The sequence below is a fragment of the Sinocyclocheilus anshuiensis genome, unplaced genomic scaffold (genome assembly GCF_001515605.1).
Source record: "Sinocyclocheilus anshuiensis isolate Anshui unplaced genomic scaffold, SAMN03320099.WGS_v1.1 scaffold117, whole genome shotgun sequence".
Lineage (NCBI taxonomy): Eukaryota > Metazoa > Chordata > Actinopteri > Cypriniformes > Cyprinidae > Sinocyclocheilus > Sinocyclocheilus anshuiensis.
Window position 1 is genome coordinate 3975659 of NW_015536624.1, and position 26648 is coordinate 4002306.

General features: G+C 37.8%; 1 protein-coding gene across 1 annotated transcript in view; it reads left to right on the plus strand.

Annotated features, from left to right (window-relative positions):
- Nucleotides 1-26648, plus strand: part of brinp1 (bone morphogenetic protein/retinoic acid inducible neural-specific 1) — a 171448-nt gene that overhangs the window by 24280 nt on the left and 120520 nt on the right. The window contains exon 2 of the mRNA XM_016507822.1: nt 11385-11652. Within this exon, the coding sequence (XP_016363308.1) occupies nt 11435-11652 (218 nt within the window). The 5' untranslated portion in view covers nt 11385-11434. The remainder of the gene's footprint in view (nt 1-11384; nt 11653-26648) is intronic.

Genomic DNA, 26648 nt, shown 5'->3' on the forward strand with positions numbered 1-26648 from the left:
TGGCGGATCCTCCGTGGCCTTAGCCGGCTCGGCCACGGGTATATGGGCTATACTCGGGAACAGGAGCCCTCCATGGGCAATACTGGGGAACTGGAGCCCTCCGTGGGCTATACTCGGGAGCAGGAGCCAACTCTGGGCTGGATTCGGGGACTGGGAAGCGCTTACGAGGAGCTGGCACTGGAGGGTGCTCTGGAGGAGCAGGCACAGCAAGGCACTTTCGAGGAGCAGGCACTGGAGCAAACTCAGGTGCTGGAGCCGACACCGGAGCGAGCGCTGGGGCTGGAGCCGACACTGGAGCGAGCTCTGGGGCTGGAGCTGACACTGGAGCGAGCTCTGGATAATTTCTATTTTGCGGGAGTCCCGCGAATCATTTTATTCTCCCGCATCCCGCACACACACGAGTCTCTTCCCGCCCGCACCTGCACTCGCCCATCAAGAGTTGTCCTGCGCTGCACCCTGTTACGTTGGGTCCCGCGGTCCTCCCGCGGGAGTGCAGGTCTCTACTGGCGGGCTTGGGTCAATGGCGGCCAGCGGGCTTGACTTCGTATCGGCCGGCGGGCTTGTCTTCGGAGCGGCGAAACGTACAACGGTTTCCATGCCGCGGGGAGAAAATGGGAAAACAAAAAATATTCAAAAAGGCGGAAAACAAACACGGGGGAAAAGACGCCGCTTACTTTCAGTTTTTGGGGTCTTGCGTTCTGTCACGGGTCGTGGTGCGGAGAAAGCACACAGAGAGGAAGTAATCCATGATAGAGTCTTTAATTATCAAAACTAGAACAAAACACTTGGAAACAGAGGGAGACAACAACCACGATGTAACTTTAACGCAAGACAAGGGAACTGAGGAAAACACAGGGCTTATAAACATATGGAAAATAATCAGGGAGAATAGAAACAGGTTAGGAGTAATCAATCAAAACAGGTGAACAGAATAAACGATGATTAACTAAATGAGAACAGGAACTGAACCAAATAGGGGCAAACAGGAACTAAACAGAAACAAACATTTATTATGTTTAATCGCTTAAACATTTAAGCGAATAATTTTCCTTGAGCACATGTACACTTTGAAAGGCTGTGCATTTATTTATTTATTTTTAATACTATGTCATATCTCAGCTTAATATACAGAGATGATGAAAGGAACTCAGAAAATATGACTGGAAATTGTCAGAGTCCTGGCTGACCCGACATGGTACAAGTGGTTTGGACAAATGGATGCATGGAAAACACTGCAAATATTATAATTTGACGCATTGAGTCATAAGCGGATTTGTTTGGTCTCAAAACATCCGTCAATAAATGAATCCACACTGACAAAACCCAAGGTCCTTCAGGCGGTCGAGAGAAAATGGTGGGAGATTTGTAAACAGCATGTGTCTTTCTCAGAGGGAGACGACTAAAGCACAAGAGTGGATAATATTATGAGTTTTTAATATGAAATATCTTGTCATACAATGTATCAGCAGGGGAATATTCATCTGTGAGACCCTCTTCTGAAGACTTCAGAAGGTTCACTGGGGTTCATTGATTTTCTAGTGCAAAGAACGCATTGTAATACATTTGTGATGTGAAAATCCAGTGCATTTACCCACTTATTTACCCAGTTATTTAGCAGGCACATTTTATTCTGAGCAATACAGGGACAAACACCCTGGGTGGTGCTTTGCATTCACAACCTATTTTACTTCCATAATGTGAAACAGGATATTCAATAAGGCAAAACATGTATAGGCTGTAACTTGATGTTATCCATGGGGAATTGATTGGATGGAGCAACATATGCGTTTCTAATCAGAATGGAATCAGGGTCAGTGTGAGCTTGCAATGCATAAAACGCTGTTTGACTGATTAACCCACACAACCTCTAGATGATGTCAGCCACAGAAGATGTTTTAGGATGGTTTTGATATATAGTAGCTACACTCAAAATGAAACAAAACCAGTTTGGTTCAAGTGAGCTATTGAGACGGTGGTGAAGACCTGAAGTAATCTGATCAACAGGAAAAAAACAAAAAACAAACAAACATGTAAACACTTGAATGCAATGATTTATTCAGTTGGATTTGTTAATACCATGCACAGTGCTGTGATGTATATGTTTACATATGTCATACTAACATGCATATGTTTATTTGTGTCTCATGCCTTACGAACTGATTGGCTCGATTGACGACTGATACTGAACTTTATAACCATAGATGTTAAATCAGTGTTTGTTTGCTATCTAGGTAGAAACATGTTAAATCATGTTAGTAATGCATGGTAAAATAATAATAATAATAATAATAATAATAATAATGATAATAATAATAATAATAAAACATTGTAGCAAAATACATATACGTGCATACATGATAAATCAATGTCTGCTTGCTATTTGGTTAGAAACCTATTAAATGTTAGGAATGTGTTAATATGCTAGCGATATTTAATACATGGTAGCAAAATGCTAAATGCTAAACATGTAGCATCAACATGCTAAAACAATATATGCTAGAAACATGTTAGCAACATGTATAAAACACATTAATAATACTGAATCCTTTAGCAACATGATAATGCAAGCTATCAGCAGGCTAAAACATGTTAGAAAGATGCTAGCACTGTGCTAAAACATTAGCAACATGCAAAAAAAAGCTAGAAACATGCTAGCAACATGCAGTAATAATGTAATCAATCTGATAAAACATGGGAGCGACATGTTAAAAGCATGTTGGCAACATGATTAACATGCTAGCAGCATGATCCTATCAACCTTATAAAACATTAACACTATGTTAACATGCTAGCAATGTGAATAAACATGCTAGCAACATGCCAATTACATTAGTTAAATTTTCTAACATGTTATAAACATGTTAAAACATGCTAACAATGTGGTAAAACATGGCAGCAGCACAATGCTAAAACATGTAAATATGCAATGTTTACATGCATAACAATGTGCTGTGCTAAATCATGCTAGCATCATATATGTTAGTAAGATGCTAGCACTCTGCTAAACATGCTAAAAATACTGGATATATGCTATAAACATGTTGATACATTACAAACATGGTAGCAACTTGCAATGTTATAAATGTGATAAAACATGCAAGCGACATGCTAAATCATGCTAGCAATGTTATAACATGTTAGGAACATGTTAAAACAAGTTAGTATGGGTCTTTTAAGTTATTTTAAAATGTCAGACAAAAGCTTTGACTCTACATATTTAGCTTGATTTCACTGAAAAGTCAGGAAACATGACTGGAAAGTCCTGACCCGACATGGACAAATGGATGCATGGAAAACACTGCAAATATTATAATTCCCACATTGAGTCATAATGTCACGCCCTGGACTCTTTGTGTTATGTTTTCCCTCCCCAGGTGTGCCGTGTTCCCTTTAATTAGTCATTCCTTGCACCTGTGTTTTCCCAATCACCCAGTGTTTAAAAGCCCCAGTCCTTTCAGTTAGTGTTTGTCGGTCCTCAAACGTCATTCCTTGTGTTCCAGTGTCTCCTATGTTCCCTGTGTGATCATTAAAGGCTGTGAATTGAAGTTATCTCCGTGTTTCCTCGTTCCTCGCTCCTTGCCTCCCGAGAAGTGTGACAGAAGGACCGACCAAAACAGTAACTTCCGTGTTTTCCCGCCGTTTGTTTTCCGTTTTTTTTCTCAGTGTTTTTCTTTCCGTTGTGTCCCCATGGATCCCTTCACTCGCCCCGAATTCCTCCTCCTTCTGCTGGAGCAGGGAGACAGAGCTCTCGAGGACCATACCAAACTGTTCCTGTTGGTCGCGAACATCACCAGCTATCCGGACGACGCGCTCTGCTCTTTCTATGACGCAAGCCTGAACGCCGAGTGCAGAGCATTGTCGTCCGAAGATAGTCCTCGGGAGGAATTCGCTGCCTTCGTGGAGTGGTGAGAAACGGGTCGCCCCTCACCATCTGCCCCGTGGAGGATCTCGCCGGATCCACTCCGGACCCAGAGCCCAGCCCACCATCTCCCCGCGGTACGGAGCATCAGCCTGAGCCCACCGATGACGGAGAGCCATTTCCCGCGGCTCCTGATCCCCAGTTCAGCCCAGGAAGAGCTCCTGATCCCCAGTTCAGCCCAGGAAGGGCTCCAGAGCAAGAGCGCCCTCCAGTGGCCGCTCCTCGAAAATGCCCGCCCTCCTTCCTGCTCCAGCCTCCTCCACCGCTGTCAGCTGGCAGCCCCTCTGCTCGCCCTCAGCCCACCATCATTGCGGTGCGAACCCCGCGGGACTGCCTTCCTCCAGCGTCACCGTGGTTGGAGTCTCCCGTACCTCAACCTCCAGCCTCCAAGGCCCAGACTCCGCCTCGGCCCGTAGACCCAGTGGCTCCACCTCGGCTCCTAGCTCCATCTCATCCACCGTCACCTGTCGATCCACCAGCTCCACTGGGCTCCCTCGTCCCACCGGCTGCGCCTTGGTCGGGCGTCGATCCGCCATCGCCTCAGAACTCCGCTCCTCCAAGTGCACCACGTCGCTCCGTCCCACCGGCTTTGTTGGGCTCCTTCCTCTCGCCAGCTCCACCTTGGTCCTCAGTCACTCCGTCTCCGCCGCGGATCTTCGGATCTCTGCCTCCGCCTTGGTCGTCAGAGCCCTCGGCTCCACCCTGGCCCCCCCGGACCCTCGACTCTCCGCCTCTGGCTCGGACGCACCTTCCGGGAGGGGGGAGTAATGTCACGCCCCTGGACTCTTAGTGTTGTGTTTTCCCTCCCCAGGTGTGTCGTGTTCCCTTTAATTAGTCATTCCTTGCACATGTGTTTTCCCAATCACCCAGTGTTTAAAAGCCCCAGTCCTTTCAGCTAGTGTTTGTCAGTCCTCAAACGTCATTCCTTGTGTTCCAGTGTCTCCTACGTTCCCCGTGTGATCATTAAAGACTGTGAATTGAAGTTATCTCCGTGTTTCCTTGTTCCTCGCTCCTTGCCTCCCGAGAAGTGACACATTTTTATTTGGTTTAAAAATGCTCTTCTGCCAGAAATGTCAGCTGTCATCAAGACAAAAATGGCAATTATACTCACAGAAGTTCCTGTGGCATTATCCGAGTAGCAGTGGCCTTCTCCAATTGCACTATGCATGTTCAGAAGTTTTGTTTGGAAGGCATGCAATGCTCATGTAAATACATATGCAACGTTTAGGGTTCATATAAACAGAACGATTAAGAATAAGTATTGTGACACATCTAGTAAAGAGGCAGAACAAGTCATTACATTTAGAATTTTTTTTTCTTTGGAATAAGCTGCACTGATGAATCATGCACAACATGACAAAGGACATTTATTTAGAAAGCAAATAAAGCAAAGGGTCACTTTTAGTTTTATGTGGACCTTAACCAGGTCTGGCAAGGTGATTGTGTTCATTTTAAACAGCACAATAAACCATGGCATTGTAAGTATTCTGCTGCCCTGCAGCCTCTGCGATGTTTTCCGTAATGCACATGCAATTTTCCCGATTAGACAGGAAGAGGTGCATTACTTAAAGTGAGAAGATTAATAAATTATGACCCTGTTGCCCCGACAGACAATGTGGCTTTTCGTGTGCAATAAATATAAATCATGGTGCAAATTGCATTATTTTGCAAGATATCTAAACCGTTCCCCTGCTCGTGCTGTCAGTGAAAGTCACAGTATTGCACTCAGTGCAGTATAAATGTGCACAGATTAATTATATGTTTGTGCTTTTCCGTAAGCCTGCGGTGGGTTTGGCTCCATGCCTCGGCCTCTCTCTGAGCACCGCAAGAAATATCAATATCAGACAGCATTCGTCATGGTCAGTCCTTCAGATGCCGGCATCGCTTTCCGCTTGATGCATGTGCTTCTCTTCGGTTAAAAGCCGATTTGCATCAATTCTTGTACTTTAAACAACAACAAAAACAAACTCTATGCAGGCCCATATGTCTGTACACTTTAGCATATTTATGAAAAGAGAACAAATTACATGAAAACACCTAAGTGTGAACTGAATATATTGTTTTCAGACACATAACTGTGTTATTTACAATTAAATACAAAATATTATAATTTAAATTTAATTAAATGTGATTAAAGTATATATAATATGCACACAAAAAATTATAGAATATACTTTAATGTTATTTATTTTGAAACTTGTATAATCTGTTTGTAATGATGAAGTTTTAGTATATTTTAAATATATTACCTTTAAATGTAATATTACATAAAACACTACAGATAAAATTATAATCAAGTGCTTTACATCTGTTTTAGTATGTTAGTCAACACATTAAAACAAGTGCACTGTTTAAAGAATGACAAAAGATTATTAAAACATAATGATTTAAAAGGTACGTCAAAGCAAAAGTGTGTTAAGAAACACTCTTGAAAGTGCACGCTCTTTATGCTTCTATATATATATATACCGATAACTCAATTTTTATTTTTTTTTCAGAAATTTTTTGTTGCACATTCCAAGTAATATCAATCAAATTGCAGTTGGGTAGTTTTGATTAAGTAATAATAACTTAAACAAATACAGGTAATTTACAAAATTAAAGTTCACTGAAAGTATATATTATTTTACATATTAAAAGTTTGTTTTATAGCAAAAGCAGATAACTCCAACAGTCGTTTTTTGGCAAAAGCAGATAACTCCACATTTCATGTTTTAGAGTTTAAAAAAACACTCGTTTAATCTTTGTAATCTCCTCAGATGACAATGTAGATGCCTGACAAACGTTGTTGTTGTTGTGATCATAAACTGTATAGATGTGATTACACGCAATACACGTAGCTTCCCTCACCATTGTAACGCGTTGCTTTTGCAAGGTTCCGTGAAAACGTTTCCGCTTTTATTTTCCTTTTTCGCCCTGAAGAAGATATCACAGGTTCATCTAGTTGGTCGAAATTATCCATCCTCGATCACTTTTAGTCAGCTTTGACGAAACTCCTCAGCACACTCCTTTTTCACAAGTTGCAAATCAATAATCAATAAAGGACACATTAAGAAGTGGACATGTGGATGCAGCTAAAGTGGTTGTAATCAATCATTTTAAGCATTTAAAGATAAAAAAGAAAATAAATAAATAAAAATATCATCATTTACTCACCTCAAGTAGTTCCAAACATGCATTATATGAGTTTCTTTCTTCTGTTTAGCAATGTATTTATTTATTTAGGATGTTGTAACTAATAATTTGCTGGTAACTATTGACATTAATGTGGAAATAAATACTATGGAAGTCAGTAGGAACTAGCCACTGTAGGGAGAGTAAATTATGACATACGTTTTATTTTAGGGTGAACTATCCCTTTAGACAGGTGACACTTTTACCCATGGCAAATGACGTTAGGCCTACAAGTTCAGCTACCCAGCAAACATACAATAATCGGTGATGAGCTTTACCATCTCAGAAAAAAAGCTACAAAAGCTGTCACTGGGGCAGTACTTTCTCAAAAGGTAACCAGTACGCCCTAAATCAGTCTGTTCAAGTCAACCGTGTTCCTCAACCACTCTAGCTCTGGCAGACATTCGATGCCCATGATGGCCATGTGTCAGAGAGCCAGTTGAGTGTTGGAGAGCTGTGGGATTGTATGGAGAATCTGAATGTAATTAGAATAACTCTCAGCTGCCATTGGTCCAAAAACATCCAGCTGTTATGGCTGAGCTTCCTTTAGAGGAGCCGTGTCATTCGGAGGTGATAGTCACTAGTTACAGGAGCAGATCAGCCAAACATGAACATTTGGTGTAATAGAAAGTACTGTAGTGTTCCCTAAAGAGAAGTACTTTTCAGACATGCAAAAAAAAAATAAATAAAAAATAATGGACATGAGAGCTTCCTTTGTTTGTGAAAATGGAGTTAAACATTTTTTTCCGGAATGCTGTTTTGAAGTTTTGATTATTTGAGTATGATTTGGATATGTAATTTTGTTGTGTGTTTTTGTCATTTTTCACTAGTTTATATTTTATGTCTCTGAAGTTTATTATTATTATTATTATTATTATTATTATTATTATTATTATTCAGTTTTAATTATTTTAGTACATCAAGCTAAACTAAAATGAGAAATTGGTGACTATCTGAAATAAATTCAGTTTAAATTATTGTATTGTATTTTATTTTAGTTGAAATTTATTTAATTTCAAGTAATATTTTTTAGTTAACTATAATAAATCTGACACTAATTAATGTGTACATAATTTACAACATATAGAAATCAACATCTTTTATGAAAATCTTTCCTTCAAAAATTTGTCTGAAACTGCCACCCCCCTTTGTGTTATGAATTACATTAACTTTGCCTGTTCACCTTCACTTTGTAAATACATTTACTATTAATTATTTTTTCTGTCGTCTCTCAGTGACCTTTGGAAAATCCGTCCAGGTAAAGGCTACTGAACTTTTCCCTCTGGTGTGAAGATTTTAAATGGTTAACGTGTCTCTCTCCATGTTTGTAATTTCAGTGAAATGATGCATTGTTATGTTCTGACAGGCAACCTCAAATTAGTCTGAACTAATTAGATAAAGGAGCCTTCATTAGACGCTCAGCTGCATATTTGTCACTGCAGGTGACGCCGGCAGCAGAAGCCTGTGTGACTGCAAGATCTTCATTCATTAAAGACTGTAAACAGCCATACAGGAAGAGGGAAGAAATGATTTAATTGACAATTAGATAATTGCATTGAAGAGAGAATATTAATCTGCATTCAGCTGCCTGGAGCTCGTAGCATATACGTCTCTTAATTATGTATGAACTGTGTAAAGACACTTTTAAGATGAGCAGGATATTTGTAAGGTAATATCCATAAATTTACATGGACCATGACCAGTTTTTGCATTGTCAGACATATTATTAATGCAATTTTTTCCCTGCAGAATGTTAATTATGGAAGTATGCATACATGATGTGTGCATGGTATTACTCATTAATGATTTATAACCTTTTTTTTTATTAAAGGTGGGTAAGGTCATATTTCCATTAACAGTGAAAACACAAACATGTTGTAATTAAATTCTCAAAGTACAAGCTATTCAACTCATAATTTACAGACACAATTAAAATGTTTACAACATATGTTAAAAAGGTAGATAAATTGAAGCTATATATGAGGACAACATCTGACTAAATTAGATAGATAGATAGATAGATAGATAGATAGATAGATAGAAATATTTTTTTCTATAATTTTTCTAATAATTTTAGATATAATAATTTGTATTTAGTTAAAAATTTTGTTGTTTTTTTGTTGTGATTTTGTCATTTTTAAATTATAGTTTTATTATTTTTTATTTCAGTTTTAGTTATTTTAGTACATCAAGTTAAATTTTATTCCAACTAATATTCATTTTATTAAAAAAAAAAAAAAACGATTAAAAAATATTATAGCCCTGGAGAAACAGCAGCCGTAAAAAAAAAAAAATAATAATAAAAAAAAAATTTAAAATAATAATAAAAAAAAAAAAAATTAAAAAAAAAAACAAAAGGTTTTCCCTTGGTAGTACATCAAGTTAAATTTTATTCCAACTAATATTCATTTTATTAAAAAAAAAAAAAACGATTAAAAAATATTATAGCCCTGGAGAAACAGCAGCCGTAAAAAAAAAAAAATAATAATAAAAAAAAAATTTAAAATAATAATAAAAAAAAAAAAAATTAAGAAATACAAACAAAGGTTTTCCCTTGGCTATACAAATTAATGCACAATACAATGTGATGAAAAAAAAAGTGATGCTACACAGTACTAATTGGGGAAAAAGTACTGTATTACTGCAAAATCACTATTATGAAAACAGTTGAGCTTCTGTCAAACTGCTGGGGAATATAGTGAAGTTATTAAGTATTAGTCACGCACAGGTGCTGTGTCACATCACATGTTGTCTGATGCTTCATGAAGAGGGTGCATGTTGTCTTTTAATAGCTCAGAATTTGGGCTATAATGCTGGAAGGGAAGATCTGAAGGATCATTACAATTTAAAATGGCTCTTATCACAACATAAAAACATGCTGTCGGATAGACAGTCATAACGAGTGCTGCTGACATATGCTGTGATATGGAAATATAGCTAATTTTAATAACATACAGGCTGGTCGTGGAAAGCTCACATATCTTTTTCTTTAAGATTTTCCATAAGGCATTGACACCTGTTTTTTTTAACCAAAAGTTATGCTATACTTTCTCCAAAATTATCTTGCTAAAACACATCTGATTCTCATGAATGTCATGAAAATCATCCAGCAATTCAATTCAGTACAATAATACAACACATACCATGATAGGGGCTAAAATTAACTGAGCACGAAATGAGAGTCAATATCAGCCTTTGTGAATTCATAAAACAGTGTCACTCATCAGTTGGCCTGTAACATTTCTTATTAATCCTAACAATGCCTGAAATTCAATATGATTCAGCACAGTTATTAAATCGCAAACACTGTGTTGTAATTATATAATATGTAATCTGATGCACTGATGTGTTTCAGCACTGTGATCATTTTTAACGGTTCACAGTAAATGCTGCTCTTTAATTAATTTTAAGCTCTTTAATTATTATTTTTTAATTTCACTTTGTGTTTTATCAAGTTAAATTTTATTTATTTTCAACTAGCATATATTTTATTTCAAGACACTTTTTTTTTCTTATGTATGTATGTATTATTATTATTATTATTATTATTATTATTGCAATCAGATGTGTTTGCCCATTTTTTATTTTTATAACTGTGCACATACAGTTTCATGGCTGGTAAAGAATGAATGAATGAATGAATGAATGAATGAATGAATGAATGAATTTTAACAATGATGAGATTGCTCCATTTTTTTCTTTGATTTTGAGGTGAAATATGTTTTCAGAAGCTTTATCCTCAGTGTGGCTTGACATAAAAGGTGGACATTTGCTTTTTTTTCTGGACTCATAATCATTACACTGTTATATAATGTTCTGTTTTATTTTAATATTAACATCTCTTTTACAGACGCCTCTAGACAGGAGCGCATTTACTCTTGTCCATCTCACTTTCACGCAGGATATCAGCATGTACCACTTAATTGCATAAATGAGGCTAATGCAATAAATTCATGTGCGAACGCGCACATGCCGTTAATAAGCCAGTGGAGATGCGCCGCCATTCTCCTCAACGAACCGACCCCATGTCACAACATATCATAAAGCTGACACTCACCCCGTCTGAACTTATCATGCCACCAATTAGTCTGAATAAAGTGAAGGCTGTACTTCCTGTTTGTAATTCATTCTCATCGTTGAAAAGGGCAGTGAGTTGTGTTAGTGCGGCGCTCTGCAAACCAACTGCTAATAAAATAAACTATCGGGGGTTATGACAACAGGATTCGGTTTTCGATTTCAGGGTTTGATGACTTATGTTCAGATGTTGTCTTGTGTTTCTTGTATCCTGCAGGTCTCCACAGAATGGAGCGAGAATGAGCAGAGTGCGGTCGAGAGTGAAGCATGAACTGGAGGCTCATTGAAGTCACTTACTTCCTGTTTATATGGAACCATATAACAGTTCAGTCTTCCCGCCAAGAGCCCTCGGCCAACGAGCAGCATGTTACCAAGCAGTTTGACTGGCTCATCTCGGACCGTGGCCCTTTCCACCATTCGAAGGGGTACCTCTCCTTCATGGAAAGATTTCGCCAAGGATTCACGACCCGGTATAAAATTTATAGGTGAGTAATCAACACCATGCTATGCACTGTGTATAGCCTTTGCTCATGGCCATATATGAGTTTCTGCCAAGTTCTCTTAAAATGGGCAAGTTATGAAGAACTGTCCTCAGTGTGAACCTGTTTTATAATCTTATAGAAGTTCAAAGCGTCCTGAGCATTCGTTTCCAGCCATTTAGAGAGGATATGCATGCAATCTGATCAGCGCCACATTATTGTGCTTTCAGGGTTCTCACGCTCATGAACAAGCTGAGATCTTTAAAATTGTAACGGGGCTGACGAGACGTGAGACGTGTGGATCCATCTGCAGGCTTTATTAAAGAGACGTGGTAAACAGGCAGGGTCAAACAATGGCAAACAGGTATATGGCGGGCAAAACACAAGAATAGTCCCAGGGCTAGCGTAGGTCACCGATCGGCAGACAGAATCACAGGGGCGAGACGAGAGGGAAAAATCCACAAAAACAGGCAAAGATCAGAAACCGCGAAAACGGGCAAGGCAAGGCAAAAACAAGGAAAACTCAGAGACTCGGAATGGGGTACGGGCTAAACAATACTCAGCAGAGAAAGGTGGTAGGAGTGGGTGTTATATAGTGAGTGAGGTGATTAGAAACAGCTGTGTGCAATGAGTGCAATCAGTGCAGTGTGCAAATCGTGCAAAGAATGATGGGATATGTAGTCCGGGGTGCTATGCAACAGTTTGTGTTGTGCGAGAGTCAATGTAATGGAAAGGGTGACCTCTGGTGGTGAATAAACGGAAGTCCATGGACCGAATTCGTGACAAAAATAGTGCTTTCCAGATGTGGAAGAAATCATAAGCAGTTCTGATTTATTTATTTTTTCTAGCTCTGAAATAATACATTGGCAAGAAATTGTGGTAACACTTTATTTTAAGTACCAATTCTCACTATTACCTAGTTGCTTATTGGCATGCATATTACCAGCATATTGGTTGTTTATTAGCACTTGAATATATGCATGTTTATTAGTACTTGAATATATGCAATATAGGCATGAATATATTTTAGATCCCTTAAACTCCATATACCTAAACTTAACAGCTACCTTACTAACTATTAATAAGTAACTAACTATATTAATAAATAAGCAGCAAACTAGAAGTTTACTGAGGCAAAAGTTGTAGACCCCAGGGGGTTAATAGTGAGAATTGGTCCCCAAACTAAAGTGTGACCATTTTTTCTAGTTCTGAAATATTGCATCTGCAAGAAATTGCTCTTTGAGAGTGAGTGAAATCTCAGTAAACTGATTTTTGAAAATCAAGTAATAGTGAACAAGTGAAAAAAAAAAAATCACTGAAATTCATTGATGTGGAGGCTTGACAACCTGCATTGTGTGCACAATTAATTTGGCTGTTGTTCTTGTGAAGCAGTGATTTCTGTTGTTAGGTACTCTGAAAATACTTTAAAGAACATTGAAAATAAAGAGGTACCACTTTACATTAAATCTGTTCTTATTTGTTGACATTAGTTAATGCATACACTTAACCTGACATTTTAACCTAACAATGAGCAATATATTTTTACAACATTTGTTTACCTCTGATAATGTTAGGTAATAAAAGAAAATCAAGAAGTTGTTCATGTTCAAGTTCACAGTGCATTAAGTAAGGAATAATTGACGACGGGCCGTTGAATTCTTAAAAAAATAATGCATTATGGGTGTGCATTATTTTCTAAGAATTCAAAGGCCCGAAGTCAATTATTCCGTTTATACTACGGTTACCACACCTCAATACATCGATCAAATTATATATTTCAAGGCATTTGTCCGTTTTTTTTTTTACTTAAATCGCTATTGTGAGTAGGATTATTTCTTCCGCATCTCATCCAACGCCTCCGTTACTAATTCAAAAACATAATTTTAAACCTAGTAACGGAGGCTTAAGCCATTGACAGCAGACTAATGCAGTTAATACAATTAATAACTATGTAATGAGAGAGAGAAAGAGCGAGAGAGAGAGAGAGAGAGAGAGAGAGAGATTACCTCTGTGAGTCTGTGCCTCTCTCAATAGTGTTCGGCAGCAATGTCTCTTGTTATAGTGAAACTATAAGTTCAATGAAAGTTCATTTTCTCCACGAACAGCACCGTCGTTGTAACCTCGCTTGTGAGAAGTCATGTAGTTTTTAAGTTGTTAAACTACGTTACTGATAAAATCGTCAGAGTAGAGCTAACAACAGAGCTTATGTTAACGCGTGTGCAAACTGTATGTGTGTGCGTCTGTGAGGGAGAGAGAGCGGGAGAGATAGAGTATGTGCTTTCCGTACATAATAAAACGTAATTTTGTGGCAAAAACATGGACATGATCTGTCATTGTTATCCTTTTGTTTACTATATTTATTTGATTGGCCAGTGTCGTTGTGGGTTTTGGTTCTTTTGCTGTTTTAGGCTGTAAGGACCTTTGAAATAACTCAAATCATTTGGCGAAGTGATACAGAAATGTAATGCGGTCAAGACCTGCCTGGAACTACGTTCGCCGTGCGTTTCCCTGAAAATAATTGCACACCTTAGAACGTTCGTCAGCCAATCAGTTTCAAGCATTCAATGGCCCCATAGTTTAACTAATGTTAAAATATACCGTTTTTGATCTGAAAATGTATTAGTAAATGCTGAGGATAGCATTACGATTAATAAATGCTGTAGAAGTTTTATCCATGTTAACGAATGCAGTTAACTAATGCTAACAAATTAAACCTTATTGTAAAGTGTTATTAAAAGAGACATTTGATGGAGGTTAAAGTTTGTTAATGCTGTAGGTGTCATGATCATTGTTAGTCCATGATACCTGATATTAACAAATTTAAATGTATTGTAAAGTGTTACCAACATGTTAATGCTGTGAGGAGATTAAATGGAGCTCACTGCTGTTGTATGCCTCTCTGGAAGGTCTATAGGAGAAATTAAAACAACGAGCCACAATTGAGTCCATGGCTGTTGAACCGAGAAATGTCTGAGTTCTGATTCTGCTATCATAGCAAATGTAGTTTGGGACATTTTTGGGATGTTGTCTGTGACAGGAGAAACATCTGAGAAGTAAGAAGAGATATAGTGTTTTTTTCTTCATTATTGGGCAGTTATCAGCTTCAAGAGAGCAGGAATTAGTGGCACTTGTATCATAACACTGCCACATGTTTGAGCATAGAGTCATTAAAATAACGACGTGAACCCTCCAGGAGAGTTTAAACATGTTTTAATTCAGCAGAACTCCTCAGATCTTTACCACATGCCATTATTATATCAGTCTATGAAGTAACCTTCCTTTTGATTTATTATTAAGTCACTTGAAATAATTACATATCCCTTTCTCCATGAAATACTGTTCTATTTATAAAATTCACTACTCAATGGTGCAACAAGGCAATCCACGCTTGGTTCTTGAAGTGTTTTTCACGCTCATTTTCTCCATAGGGATTTCAAAAACGTCTTCAATATAGAGTTTTAACTCATCAACCAAAGCAACCTGTTCCCTAATGAATACAACATTGCAAACTTTGTTTAGGAACAAAAATGTACATTCAATTCTGAAAAAAAGTACAAAACTGTGTACTTAACATCTTTTATGAGCAATCTTTTAACAACCTACTTATTCTAAGAATTGTAAATGAAATATTAATATAAGTGGTACAATTTACTGTATGTGTGCAGCAGTGTTGCCAAGTCTGCAGTTTTCTCGCAGAATTGGGATACTTTAACACTGTTGCCGCAGGTTGTTTTTTACCAGGGGAACCCCACCAAAAACCGTTCATTTTACCCTCCGGGTGTGTTTTTTAACAGGACCCCCTCGGAACATTAGATTTGGGCTAGTTTTGGGTAGAAATTGTGTGGGTTTTGTTGTGAAAACCTGGCAACCCTGATGTCCAGTAAAAACGATCCAGTAAATTGTAAAGGGTATGAGATAGAAATCTCTTTTTTTAGCTCTTTGGGGGCAAAAAAATGACTAATTCTATGGTAAAAGCATCTCTGATTTGTGGATCTCTGTTTTCACTTAAAATCTATTATTTTATTTTATTTTTTTAAGTTAAAATCACATTTAAAATATGGCTTCTAAAAAAAAAACTATATATATACTGTATATCACTGCCTAACAACGTCATGGTAGGTCTGTCTTGAAAAATGTGTAGGATATCGTTCAGCATCAATTTCTCTATAAAATGAATGTGATTTCAGCCCAACTGCTGTGCTCTTAAACTGCTGTGATGTAACCTCATGAGGAGTGAAAAAGCTGAGACAATTACAGAGCCGAGGAAATGCATCAGTGGCAACTTCTTGTAAAATAATGAGCTTTACACAATGATTTTATGGTCATTGAATAGGACTATTTATAATAACAATACATAACTTTATAATAACATCCAGCCCAGAGTTACTATGTATATAGTATGTGTTTATATCTACAAAAATGGCTAATCAAAAGGAAAAATTGCCTCACATGTTTTCAGTAGTCCATTAAAACCTGCAGTGCTCCTGTAGACACTGAATCCCTGTGTACATGCTGCTGTAGTCAGTCATACGATTGGTCATTGCTCTAGTCAGAAGCACGGCAATCAGGCTCGCGATTTGCTGCAATTTTATTCAAATGAACAAACGCAGAACAAACGTGTTACCATCCGTACCCCCAAAGTTTACGGTGAACGTGATTTCACCAAGTGCAACTTAACACTTGGAACAACATAACAATCAACCAATCAGAATTGAAGGATAAGTTTACAGGAGATGCCAATTTTAGCCTTACAACCAGAGTTATGTGGTTCTACATCCTTGTTATTCAACCATTATTTCCCTCTGATTTTAGGGATAAATTATGGGTAGGGTTAGGTTTAGGGGTAGGGATAGAGTTAGGTCTATATTTTCGAAAAAAAATGTTGATCCAGGATCAACAAAAAAATTTTTGACCCAGGAAAATGTCCTTGTCATTTGAATCAGTTGCTCCGTAAAGTGATTCAGTGTTTCTAAGCATTCGAAACACCACAGGCCTGCGCCACCTGCTGGTCAAAATGGTGTAAATGCAATGAAAACTCATGCTGCGTCTCAATATGCCTACTAATTCTACGCCCTTAAAGTATGTACTCTTTTGGTGAAGAAAAAGTACACACTTTTGAGTGTGTAGTAGAAGAGTAGACATGCTTCGGGACATACTATCACGTCACACAATTGCATCTTTAAAGGACCGCTCTGTCGCACCTTTTACACGCACCCTGTCACTGTAAACTGGCCTGTCAATCATCTTGTCACAGTTAACATCCTCCACATTTAATTTAATTTAACTTCCTATCGTACCGGAGAGAAAAGAAGTAGCTCGTTGATCTGCCAGTCGCGGGTCTTTCATGCAGAGAACTCTGCTCATATTTTCTGCATAATGATGCATTTAAAAGTTAATGACCAAATTGATGTTTATAAAAGTTCACATTGCTGTTGCAGATGAAATATAACATGGATAACAATAAATAAATATTTTTTTACCAGGTTAAATGTTGATTATTAGTAACTCAAGCCCCTTTTTGTAAGCCTCTCTACCTAACCGTACATCGCGCGCATCTGCCACGTTTGTAGTTTTTCTAATGCGTTTTATTCGTGTTTGTAGTTCTGTACTGAATCCTTCGCCAAAGCGCTATGGATTGTGGGCAATTTTAGCCATGAGATTGTGCACGGATCCACACTTCAAAAATCGACCTGAAATAGTAGACCATTCGGGGACTTTTTGCATGCTCTTTTCAACATACTATGCTTTGGGACACACTTATTCTAATCTATCTACTATCCATCCTAAATGCTAATTAGGATGGATAGTATGAACATTGAGACGCAGGGTCAGTCCAAACATGTTGCATACCAATTGCGATTTTTAAAAAATGAATGTCTAATGCATTAAATGCAATCTACAAATAATTAAATACCATTAAATATGAAAGTTCTGTAAAATATGTGCTTTATTAATTTGTAGTCCTTGTTTTGTGTCATTAGTCGGGTCTTGGCAAACTAGGTCAATTAGGAGCAAAAGTACAATATCACTCTCCTTTTTGTGTTACACACCCATTTAAGTATTAAAGTTGATTAAATTATTTAAAAATGAACCTACATTACAAAACTGACTCGAGATCAGTTAAAACCATTAGACACTTGTTATGGAAAAACGTCTCAGCTTACTTATATAACCATGGTTCCCTGAGTAGGGAACGAGACACTGCGTCCTCTAGGGGTCGCTATGGGGAACCGCCTCGTTGTGACCCGTGTCTGAAGCATACATTGAAAAAACACCAACTCGTTGGCCGGCGACAGCCATGACATCACTACCGGTGCGACTATAGTATAAATAGGCGCCGGGAGCACACATCAAAGTTTTTGGGGTATGTAGCCTAGGCCTTTGGCCATAGGAGATAATGTCACTGACAGCCGTCTTTACCATAGCCATGGGAGTTGCCCCTGGGACGTTGAGTTGGTACTTAGTGCTCGCCGTGGTTTTTTCGGGCATGCACTCCCCTCAGCATGGTGGCGTGGGTATGCGTTCCCCCATAGCGACCCCTAGAGGACGCAGTTTGAAATTCCCATGAAAGGAAACTTTGGAATGCTGAAAATGTTTTGAGAAAAAGGTTCAAAACCGTATGATGTAACAAAACCTTGTTTTCTGAAATCATGTGACTTGCAAAATTTGATACAATCTCCAAACCACTGATTCAAAACAACAACAACCAAAAAATGTTAAATGTTTAGAAGCTTCACGAATCAGTGCTTCTAGTTTGCATCCCTGCAAATGTGTTAAAAGAAGCCCTACTGAGAAGTAATTAAAGTATGAATTGGATCTATATGGTTGAGATACTAATGGACATTACATGTACTTCTACAAGCTCTCACAGCACAACTGCTGTTCTTTTCTCAAGAATGCTTCCATTTGGCGTGCAGTGACTTTAAAAATAAGCTTTCAAGATAATAACATAAAAAGTCACTGCAGAGGACACATACAATAGGTCTCTATATCTTCAGTGCATTAAAGGATAAAGCCACGTTTCTCTAATGGTCTTAAAATCTGCACTGGAGCGCGAGAGACGGCTGTGTTTTCACCTTGATGCACTGCTTCAGCTTAGGCTTTGTGATCGTGTAGCCTTCATCTCGCTCGCTGTGCCCTGAAATGCAGTTGTTTTACAATTTTAGATGTCATATATTAAAATGGCACATTCTAACCATTATTACAGGGATGTAATTAAAAGATGCTGTTATACACAGTGTGAAGAAATGTCCTGCAGTGTTTGTCATCAAGAGATATTACAAATAAGCGATGACAGTGCTGTAATGAGTCCTTAATACTGTAAGCATATTTAGAGCTTTGTGAACAAAAATATGTTAATGGGCCAAAAGATGTGTAAATTTGGAGGGATCACCAAAGGGTTTTTGGCACAAAAAAAGTAGTAGCAGCCTTTTTATGCACAGTAATACAAAGTTACAGTATGTTTTTAAAGTACAATCAACTTAGCACAAAAGCTACTATTTTTATTATTATTATTTGTTTCATGTTATGACACTTTAAATGTACTGAAAAAGGGAAAAGAGTCAGTGTAGGTAAGCGGAAGGCTGTGGAAGTTAAAATGAAACCCTCTGCAGTTTATAGTGTTTTTTGAGCTTGGATACAGCGAGAGTGAAATACTGGCATTGGCATTTATTCTTTCCTGATATAATATCCTTCCGATGCCATGAAAACGTACCTGTCAGTATCAGTGACACTTACATAAATCATCCCACACTCTGAATGTGTTACATTTGTGTGAGGATTTTACTTCTCAGAAGCTAAATTAACACTACTACAGTGTTGTAGAGGTGAGGAACACTTGAAAAGTACATTTTCTACTTGTTAAAATCTAGTTTTTATACTGTATGTATTAGTGACTCTAGTGACTAAAAGATACCTCGTTGAAACAGCAAAGTATGGCTCTGCTCTGAAACAAGCAGAAAGCTACAGAAGTCGACAGCATTTTAAAACTTTTTTTTGATTAACACCAATGCAAATGGCATCATGTACATCTTTCATTGAGTAGACAATCCTGGAAAGCATTGCAAAAAGTTTGATCCAATGGAAATTCCAAGATGGCAGATAAGGCGAGATAAATGTCTGTGATAAATATTTGGTTATCATTCAGTTCTGGAAAATGCTAAAAGCAGTTCAGTCTAATAAAAAAAAAAAAAAAAAAAAAAAAAATTTTACCGGTATACCGCCCAGCACTAGTTCCAAACAAAGCCACAAATATTATGTTTGTTATTAAGATGCATTTTGGTTGATTGGATCACAGGTGAATGAGGGATACACATTCCCGCTTACACCTGCTGTTTTAGTCTGTCTCTTTTGTCCACTTTCAACAACTGATTTCTTTGTGAGTAGGCTCTATGGACGGGTGATAGTATGGGCTTTTTCTGATCTTTATTGTGAAATGCATTATACTTATGAACATGACAGGAGACAATGGAAAATGATACGGAGAGCGTTTCTGCTCTGATAGCTGCAAAACTATGCAGAAGTTTGTGGGTTTGCATTAGAATCACGACCGGTAAGAGAATATTATGTTTTTTCGGGGGGTTTTTTGCCTTCAAATTAAATTTGCGATTTTAGACATCAAGGTTTAAATTGAATCTGACTAGCACACTTCAAGAACACATCCCGTAATAATTAGATCAGTAGGCAGAAAGGAGCTTGCCTTTAGCAGCTTACACTATGAAAGCAATCTGGACGAATGAGTTTTCGACTACCTCTGGAAGAGGTCGAGAGTAGACAAACTCAAAACGTTTCAGACCCATTTATACCTCTATTTAACGTTGTCCACTTGTGATTGGCTCGACAAAACCACATTTTAATACCAGCTGTAAACAGGGCAACACACAGCTGTGTTTCTTTACCGAATAAATCAGTGTTTTTAATTAATCGAGTGGGTGAATAATTCAATGATCCATTCATAAATGCTTCATTCCATTCTGACAGGCTCATTTCTTTGCCCCAATCACATTGAAGTGTTTACCATCCAAAGTGAGAGCTTTGAAGAGATGAAGGGTGTAGTACGGGACCAAAAAACAACAACAACAACAAAAATGTTCCTTGAAATGCACTGGGTCATCCAGTCAACACAATTAAGGAGGCATCATCGTTACACAATTCAACCGGTGCAAAGAATCATGGGAGCGAAGCATCCATCAGTCATACCCTTTGAAAATATTTATTCTGAAGGGCCCTCTAAAGTGGCCAGTTTTGAGAACTTCACTTTGGAATGAACCTTCGATATGGCAGCTATCGTTCTCACTCTGAAGTGCCCTTCGGAGGTAGATTTATCCCGAAAGACAGTCACTTGGTTTGTTCCTGAATGAATCAGCCATTTAAACGAATCTGTTCATTAAAACACTGACCGAGTTTCACATTTAAAGTATAATTTAATTGAAAACCATTTAATTATTTATGCATTATGCAATAGCAATTGCAGAAATCTAAATGCCAAGATGCACATTGAAAATGTTTAATTACTATCCCACACAACTAGTTCATAATAATGCAATATTTCTAATTTGAGCAACACATGGCTTAACTTTGCATACTTCATTGTGACTAAAAGCAAAATGATGAAGTACGTATATTTAAAAAAAAAGTTGACAACTGTTGAGAACCATCTGTATAATGAAACACTTCCTTGGGTTTATGAAGAATAACTGATGCACTGTATGTTATTTGGTCTGTGGCGTCCAGTGTTGTAAAGTATTCTATCATGGATTTTTTATTTATTTATTTTTATTTTTTATCAGAAGTTGTACTTATGGGATTCAAAGCTGTTATTGTCAGAAGTGTCATAGAAATTAAAGTAAAATCATGCTTTATAGATATTGAAGCGTGCAGCATAGTGACTAAAATAAATTGCTTACATCAGGATACAGCACTTGTGTTGTTGTTGCAGCTGCTTCAAAGGAATCGGCCTTATGTGCTCTCAAACACACACACGAACACACACAAGCAATGTTCACGCATGACCACCTTATAAAATAATTTTCATCTCAATTCTCAACCCATCAGCTGCCATTCCAAGCAAACTTTTAAGAGAGATGCTGGTGCCGAGTCAGCCAGCCGCCTCACGTCCATATGTCTGCACTCGCTGTCCTATTTTACGATTAATGTCAAGAAGTCTGGTGTTTTGCATTTCCCCATTCCCGACACTGTCATCCAGTGGCTTTAACGTGTCTGGAACGGCTCAGAACGAGCGTCTTAGAGGAGACAGACATCTGAGATGTGATCTGATGGAACACAATTCCTAATATTACTCCTATATCCTCCAGTCTCTTTGCATAGTAAAGCTCCACATATTTGACTGACACGCTACTGCAAATAAAGACGCAGAGGTTGTGCTCTCAGCTTTCAAAAGAGCACACTTTGATCCCTCCGTTTCCTGTGAGAATTTTGCGATAGACTTCACCTGGGTCGCGTGTTTATATTCTAATGGAAGATTTAGGCCGTTTTCTTTCACTCTGTCTTTGCTTTCATCTCCAAGTCTCTGCTGTTGTCTGTATTTGCTTTCTCTCGTCTCTTTTCCCCTTCGTCCTTCCTGTCTCGTCCCGTTCTGTGCTCGACTCCTCTCTTCTTTTATCTTTCCTTCACCCTGTCTCAATGTTTTCTCTTCACTGTATCTCTTTCCTCTCATGTCAGATGTAGTTCACCCTCAACATCTCTCTCTCTCTCACTCTCTCTCTGTGATTCCACTGAGTTTTACTCTTTTCGTGGACCCTAAGGGATGGGAAAGTGAGTTTTTTTGCATGTCACATACTGAAGGTGTCATCTTTTGTCAGAGGGCTTGACTGACTGTATTTGAGTTGTTTGGTGAGACAGTCGCTGCTCTCTTTTCTCCTGTGTGACCTATTTATGTGTGCTTGTATTTTCAGTTCCTCAAACTACGATTTTAAGTCACGAGAAAACGGATTATCAGAAAAGAGAAAAGTAATTAAAAAATGGTGCATTCAAGCCATGTCAGAAAAATAATTTACAAGTTGAACGCACATGAACATCACCACAAAGTCATAATCATGAGTGGGAATGATAAAATGAAGGAAATCATTATACCATATTATTGTAAGTCATTATGGACTTATACTGCAATATGTTGCATAATGATTCAGTTTACAGCATAAAAAAAATAATAATAACAACGACGACAATATTAATAATAATAAAGGTGCATTTGTGTCCTGTCAGGAAAAAAAAAAAAAAATATATACATACATACAGCCTGGTCTCATTTTTTATGCGTAGGTATTAATTTGTAACATTTACAAGCACAAAGCACACAATTTTGTACGTTTTTATTGATGCTAAAACATACAATTTAGACGCATTTCAACATTTAAAACGTACAAATCACTACGCATTTTTAGCTAAAAAAACGTTAAATATTTACGTATCTTTTATAGCATCACGATATTCATGAGTGGGATTTTTTTTGATGCATTAGATTCAGCATCAGTATTATAGGTACATTTGTTTAAATTTATTATTATTATTATTATTATTTAAAATCTAAGTTGTATATACAATGTATATATATATATATATATACATATGTATACATATATGTTGCAATTGAGTTTACTGAGTTTACATCTTTATAAATGAAATAAAAGCATGAAGCAAAAACACAGCCAATGCACATTGTTTACTCATCATTTTGTGTATGTAGCGTTTAAAAATATTGTTGAATTTAATGTTGAAAAGGTGCATGGGCATCTTTCTGCAACCAAAGTGATTTGAACGTACCTGATTACGTAATTACGTAATCCCAAAACATGTAAATTTTAACTTTCCAGCAGTATTTGAATGCACCAAAAGAAACATATAAATGGATAGACATTATAGATCGTATTATGATCAATACATTTAGAAAACACGTAAGGTGAAGTTTCATTTCATGTCGACTTTAATAGGGAAATTATGTTTTACAATATATGCAAATAAAAATACGCAAAAGAAGATTAGAAATGCTAAAAATTAAATGTGTCGCAACAGACTATAAACAATCACAGCTGTTTTTGTGCAAGGGAAAAAACAATCTATTTCATTTAGTTTAAAGTTAAAATTTGGTTACAAGTTTTTCAGTTTTGAAATTTAAATAATTGAAATGAATAATTTTCACTTGAGTATGAAGTTTAATAGCTGTGATGGATTTCCCTTCGTTGCAGGTTTACCATAAGTGTTTGCAAGCATTGGCCTTATTCACCAACGGTTGAGCCAGGGACGCGCTTCAGGTGCGCTCTCGACTCATAAAGTGCGGAAAACAGAAATACATTTTGCATTTGGCAGGGACATCGCCTCTGGCCTGGCGACACGGTGGCGGCACAGAGAGATCGTGTCTCCCTGTGTTCCCCTGTCTCCTCCAACAGAAGGAAGCATCAAATTCAGCCGTCAATGCAGGATATCGGCTTGCTTGTGACAAGACAATTAAATCGTGCATCAATACTGAGTGGAATTCAGTGTGCTTCTCATTAAAAATTTAATCAAAAAATCTGCAATCACATCTGTCTGACATCTGCAATGCTGTCACATGAACTGGGAAGGCTCATCCATCAAACGTCAGTAATCTGAACAAAAGTTTCGTTTCTCCGTTTCTGGAGCAAACGTCGGAGCCGATGATATGTGTCTTCGGGCCTTTGAGTCGCTCAGGCTGCCGCTTCCTCTTATGCGGTGAATTGGGTCATCGCGTCTAATTCTGGTCTCACTTCTAGCCAGCAGAAGTTACGTAATGCCAAATAAATGCTGTCTAGTCATGTTTTGTCCCACAATACAGTGAGCTCTGATTGGGTCTAGCTGCTCAGATTATACAACAATCAGAAGCAGCCCCGAAGGCCCATCTCCTTATGTTCGGCTTCACCTAGTGTTGATTTCACAAACACACTTCTTGCTCTGACTGGTCATGTAACAGTGGCTGACCCAGATGGATTTCAATGGTTGATGATGATGTCTAGACTGATGTGACTGATGACTAAAACCCATTTAATTATAGCAATTGAGATGATGCAAACTTTATGAATTGTATGACATATTATAAAACAAAAGTGAATTGTGTTTGTGTTGTTTATTTTGAATGATACAAGAACAATGTAAAAAAAAAAGCATTGGGATCAACCAAAAGTATAAAATAAAGTATTGTGCACCACTTGAATTTATATATAATCACTTTCCCCTCAAGATCAATATGTTGTAGGTGCAAGTTGCCTCAACTGGCTCTTGAACTTTTTAAAATATACTTTCAATTTGTGGCCAGACAAAGTAAAAAAGTGAAAACAAAGAAGAAGAAAAAAATCACATTCAACCTCACATTCAACCATTCAACAGTTCAACCTCACAGTTAGAAAAGTTTCCATCTGTATGCAATTTACAGAGCATGCCAAGTATTTCAGCTTCACTGAACCAATTATCTTACATATGAATCTTCATTCATCTGATTCACTGGTGAGTTCTGAATATTAGATTCACATCAGCTCTTTGCTTATTCTACAGAAATTGTTTTCAAATACTGAGAGACTTGGAAATAAATTATTCATGCATTCATTATAGCTGGTAATCGAGCTGTACCTGATGAGCAAATTGAATAGAAATGGGCAAATTTTACTGGTGCATTCATTTTCATTCGGCCGAATGGTGTGATTTAATGTTGTGTAAAGGCCACTGTACAGCAGTCACTACCCAAACACAGAGGTTGTGGTGGACTTCTGAGATTGATTGACTGATTGATTGTAAATTCATGTTGCATGTTCCGCGGTCTATAGGTTAAAGGTAGCATAAAGGTAGTAATATCGTTTGGACACCAGTGTCATATATCATAATATATATATTTTTTTTATATATATATACTGTCAATTATTTTACATTCAGAATTTTCGAGGAGGCACCAGATGCCTCGAATCCTTGGATAAAATGCTCCTGGCCAAGCACAAATGCCCTATTGCCTTGATTATTCAACAGCCCTTTTCTTAATAGTCGTTTTACTTGTTGCCTGGGAACACGTGTGGCTCAAATACGATCGTTAGTAGCGAGCAGAACATAATAACAATAGACGTGTCCCTGGAGCTCTGTAGGGCGTGCTGTGTTCAGAATCAGATTGCTCCCCGAGTGAACTTCTCCCTGGGCGCGTCTTTATAAAGCCAGATTAAACGACAGCATAATGCTGGACAATGGCAGCCCGATCAGCAACAAGCAAATCTCCGCTCCTCTAATGACCTGGACGCACCGTCTTAGTCTGCAGGCCAAACGCTGCAATTTCACATGCTGCTGCTCTAGCGCTCTGCTCAGCCGGAAAGGTCACAATCACTTTGAGGAAGATGAAGAATTGCCAGTCTACGATTACTGGCCCAAAGGCGTGTTACTAGAGAATAATTAAGTGGCTTTCGATCAGTAATCTGTTGTGACACATCACTGTTGACTGCTCACTTGTGCTAAACTCGTCCCGGGAGGAGCAGAAGTGTTTACATGTTGGGCGGCGATGAGAAAAAGAGAGTTTAGAGTTGCAGCAAAACCTTTGGAAGATCCATCACACCTTATGATGTGAAGTTCAGACTATATATTAATTAGTTTGTAACTAACCTGGTACTTAACTCTTTCCTTGCCGCTGACTGAATTTTCCATCATTTATGAGACAACGCTTCCTCACCATTGACAGATTTTTCTAGCTTTCCGTGTTTTCACTGTTATACGGTAGGGGGTGCTATTCCACATATTCTGAAAGAGCACTGAATGTCTAGATCGATTGCGTATGTAAGCGGATGCATATGCAAAATATCACAATCATCAAACATTGAACAGCATATAAATCAAAACTGCCCAACGTTACTAAATGAAATGTAGAGCCAGGAAGTGGTTTAGGACTGGGAAGCTTTTGGGGTGTTGATGGAAACAATCAGCTACATCTATGCTTTGATCATTGATCCGAATCCCATTCAATTTGACAAAAACACAGTTTTCTCAGCATGTTCAAAATGTTG